Genomic DNA, 3,478 nt, shown 5'->3' on the forward strand with positions numbered 1-3,478 from the left:
GCAGCTACACGAGAGGAGGCGATACCCCGTACCGGTTCCTGAATTGCTTCAGCGAAGGCGGTTTCCCCCGTAGGTACCGGCAGGCCGAGGGCCCCAGCAGCAAGCTGGGCAGGGAGGACGGGCCCCGCTCCCGCTCCCGGGTGCACAGGAGCCTCCCTGTTGCGGGGCAGGGGGGGAGGTTTGGGAAAAGGGGTTTGGCAGCGCTGCCGGCCCCCCCCTCGCCGCGACAAACGGCACCCGCGGCTTCTCCGATGAAGACGGAGCAGAGCAGGCAGGAACGGGCAGGGGGGAGGCGGCCCTCCTTCGCCTCCCGGGCGAGGAGAGAACCAGGATCGCCCCCATTTCTTGCCCTCGGTCACCGTGTCCCCACTCCTAACGGTCCTAAATATCCAAGCAACGGGCAAACTACTCACCCTGGGCCGGACGTGAAGAGGGGAAGGCGCCTGCCGAGCCCTATCGGCACGGCAGAGGCCGGCCAAATCCTTCCACTCACTTCAAACCCCAGGGCAGGGGATCTCCTGCCGGAACAGCACCACACGTAGAAACCAGGCAGGGCGGAGGCTGCCCGTTTCACTTGCAATTCCTCTGCACGCCGTCTGAAGAGCACAAGACCGTGCCGTGGTTTTAGCTTAATAATTTCTTTATTCATGTAAAACAAACGCAAGTATTTATATAAACACTGACATTACAAAGTACTGGAGCAGGTAGGGGCAGGAAGGAGGAAACAAAAACCTCTACAGATGCTTCTAATACTGTCCCACACAAGATCAAATGCTCTGTCCCTTGGATAATCACTTATACGATAAACCACTTTCAAGTCACAAATAAAAGTCTTTGTTTTGAGATACGTTGCGCTCTTAGGGGGAATGAGGAAGGGGGCGTAGAATGTTTTTGGCAGATCTCCTCATAAAGTCAAGATATTGCTGCACCGTTAATAAAAAATATATGCTTCTCTGTAAAGCATTAAAAAAAATATCCCATGGATGGCATCGCGGAGGCTTCAGTGGAGAGGCAGATATCCCAAAATGCACTGGCGTCTTCTCCCGGCTCTTCCCAGGGGCTATTTCTTGGTAGTTTTGCGAATCAGTGCCATTCTCTGCAACAAGAAAGGGAAAAACGTGGGAAGCCGAGCGGCTCAGACAAGGTGACTGCGAAACAACCTGTAGCCACGCAGGAAGAAGGTATCTCGGGTTCTCTCAGGACACTGCCTGACTTGTTCCCGCGCAGGTCTTTCAAGTCCGTTCGAATCTTAATGGGGTCCCAAGCCGGAGCCAGAGGAAAAGCAAGGCTCCCTGCGCCTCTCCTCCGCACCCGGGGCTGGCACGTAAAACGCCGACGCTAGTGAGGGGCAACGGGATTAAACGGCGCAGGGGACCAAACCCCACTTCAAGGCCTCCTCTCTCTCTCTCTCCCCCCCTGCCCAGCAGCTGCTGTGGGAGCTTCAGGAGGGGAGATGCAACATCATCCACGAACTCCAACGGCTCCCGCAGGGCAGCTCCTTCCCCAGCTCCGACCCTACGCTGAAACGGCGATGGCCCAATTCAGTTAAAGCAAAATTAAGGGGGGAAAAAAAAAACACCAAACCCAAGCTGCTCAGCTCCCACCTACAGCTGAACGCCAGGACAACGGCGCGCTCTCTGCTGCACCTCCCCGGGCCTTTCGGCTTTTGGCAGCTCTTTAAATTCTTACGGCGGTGAGAGCCCCGACCCTCAGGCAGAGGCACAGGAGGTGCCGTACGCTGCTCACAAAATACCCGAGTGCAGCGTTGGGCTGCAGACGTAAAATGGCCCCAGGAACTCGAGCCGCAGCCTGTCAGAGCCCTGCGGTTCACCTGCAACACCCAGACTCCTGGAGCGGTTCGAGGGGCTACGCCAGCATTTAACCCCCCCATGCCTGGGGACGGATTTCCTACCGAACCGGAGGAGTTCGCAGTGTGTTTTCAGTCCCTTCTGCGCAAGGACGGAGCAGGCGATCTGCAAGGGGGCAGCTGACAAGTCACTGTCTGCAGCTCTCAGCTGGTTTTTTTTAACCCCTTCCAGGGTTAAAAAGGTTTTGAAAGGTTTTTTTTAACCCCTTCCAGGGTTACAAACCCCTTCAGACAGCGAGTACTGCTGCTTCTCTTAGGGCACAGCCAGCGCTGCACCACCACAGAGCAACCTCAATCCTCTCTGCACAAACAGGCGAGGAGACTCCAGAAGTTATTTCAAGTCCAAACCACTTGGAAGAGGCTACAAATTCAACGTCGTGCCAGGAGTCCAAGACCACCCTCCCCATATCAGGCTTCTACCACGCGATTCCCGGTGCTGCTGAGGGCTCCTTACCTGTTTGTGAGCTTCTGTAGTGCAGGCTTTTTTGTAGGGCCTGATTTCTTCAGAACCAAAGCCCGGGATCCACATGTTCCACTGACGCTCTGGAAGAGAGAGCGCAGGTCAGCACGCCCTGCCCCAACCGCCCACCGCAAGAGCGGCCTCGTCATCACGAACATACCGGCAGCACGCCCGCCTGGAGCCAGTGCTAGAGACGTGCCGGTGATCCGCACACCAGCTATAAAAGCTTCACAAAAGCAGAGTAGCGGAGGGCTGCACAGCATTAAACACGGTAAAGACGCAGACCCTGTGCTAGGGACCTTCCAACACGGGCTGATGGACAGCTACAAGCTGCACAACTGCAAAATTTGGAGAGGGGATGGTTAGGGGCAGACACCCCGTTCATCCCCTGATTATTAAGGCATTATTAAGCAGCTACTCACAGGTTTCCACCCCAACACCGCGGCCATGCCCCGACTTCAGGGCGTGCGCCCAGCTCACAGCTGAGGGGGGAAAAAAAAAAAACCCAAAAATAAAAATAAATCACTCACCAAGATGCAACTGGACGTCTTTCACCTCCAGGGTGTTTGACTTGCGATGCCGCGCAAGCTGGCAGGCAGCCGTCACCACGCTCTCTATGAAATCATCGGCGATCTGCAACAGCATCTGCGGCAGAACAAGGACAACAGCCAGCCCTGTCAGCACCGAGCAGCCAAAATGATGCGGAAAGTATGAAAACGAACCCGCAGAAGCTAGTATTTCAAAGGCGTTTGCCACAATTGCTGTTTTAAAACCCCTCTCGACACCGGGACGCAGAAACAGACACGGATGGCTGAAGGCTGCCGCGAACGTGAGACTACGGCGGTGTTACGGCAACCAGCCCTCCCTGCCTTGGCAAAAGGGCCGCCGGTGCGTGAAAAATCCCAGATGAGCTCTTTCTGCAGCCCCTGCCGTGGGTTGGTACCTACTTCCTCCACATCTTCATCCAGCTGCTCGTTCGGATCCACCTCGCGCACCAGGTCCTGCAATTTCTTCTTGGTTAAGACCTGAGCGTGCGGGAGAAGAGGAAGGATTTACTGCCCTACTTTAGCAAAGCAGCCGCCCACGCAGCGCAGCCACAAACGACCTCCTCCCCCCGCCCCCCTTCCCCGCCTCCCGTCGCTGGCCACGAG

General features: G+C 56.2%; 1 protein-coding gene across 1 annotated transcript in view; it reads right to left on the bottom strand.

The window, feature by feature from the left end:
* Positions 1-622: 622 nt before the first annotated feature.
* TAF12 (TAF12 RNA polymerase II, TATA box binding protein (TBP)-associated factor, 20kDa) overlaps positions 623-3,478 on the bottom strand; it is a 6,243-nt gene continuing 3,387 nt past the window's right edge. The window contains exons 3-6 of the mRNA XM_009322253.1: positions 3,275-3,352; positions 2,858-2,972; positions 2,322-2,410; positions 623-1,096 (exon numbers count right to left, since the gene is read on the bottom strand). Coding sequence (XP_009320528.1) covers positions 1,061-1,096; positions 2,322-2,410; positions 2,858-2,972; positions 3,275-3,352 — 318 coding nt within the window. The 3' untranslated portion in view covers positions 623-1,060. The remainder of the gene's footprint in view (positions 1,097-2,321; positions 2,411-2,857; positions 2,973-3,274; positions 3,353-3,478) is intronic.

The sequence above is a fragment of the Pygoscelis adeliae genome, unplaced genomic scaffold (assembly GCF_000699105.1).
Source record: "Pygoscelis adeliae isolate BGI_AS28 unplaced genomic scaffold, ASM69910v1 Scaffold513, whole genome shotgun sequence".
NCBI classification, from domain to species: Eukaryota; Metazoa; Chordata; class Aves; order Sphenisciformes; family Spheniscidae; genus Pygoscelis; species Pygoscelis adeliae.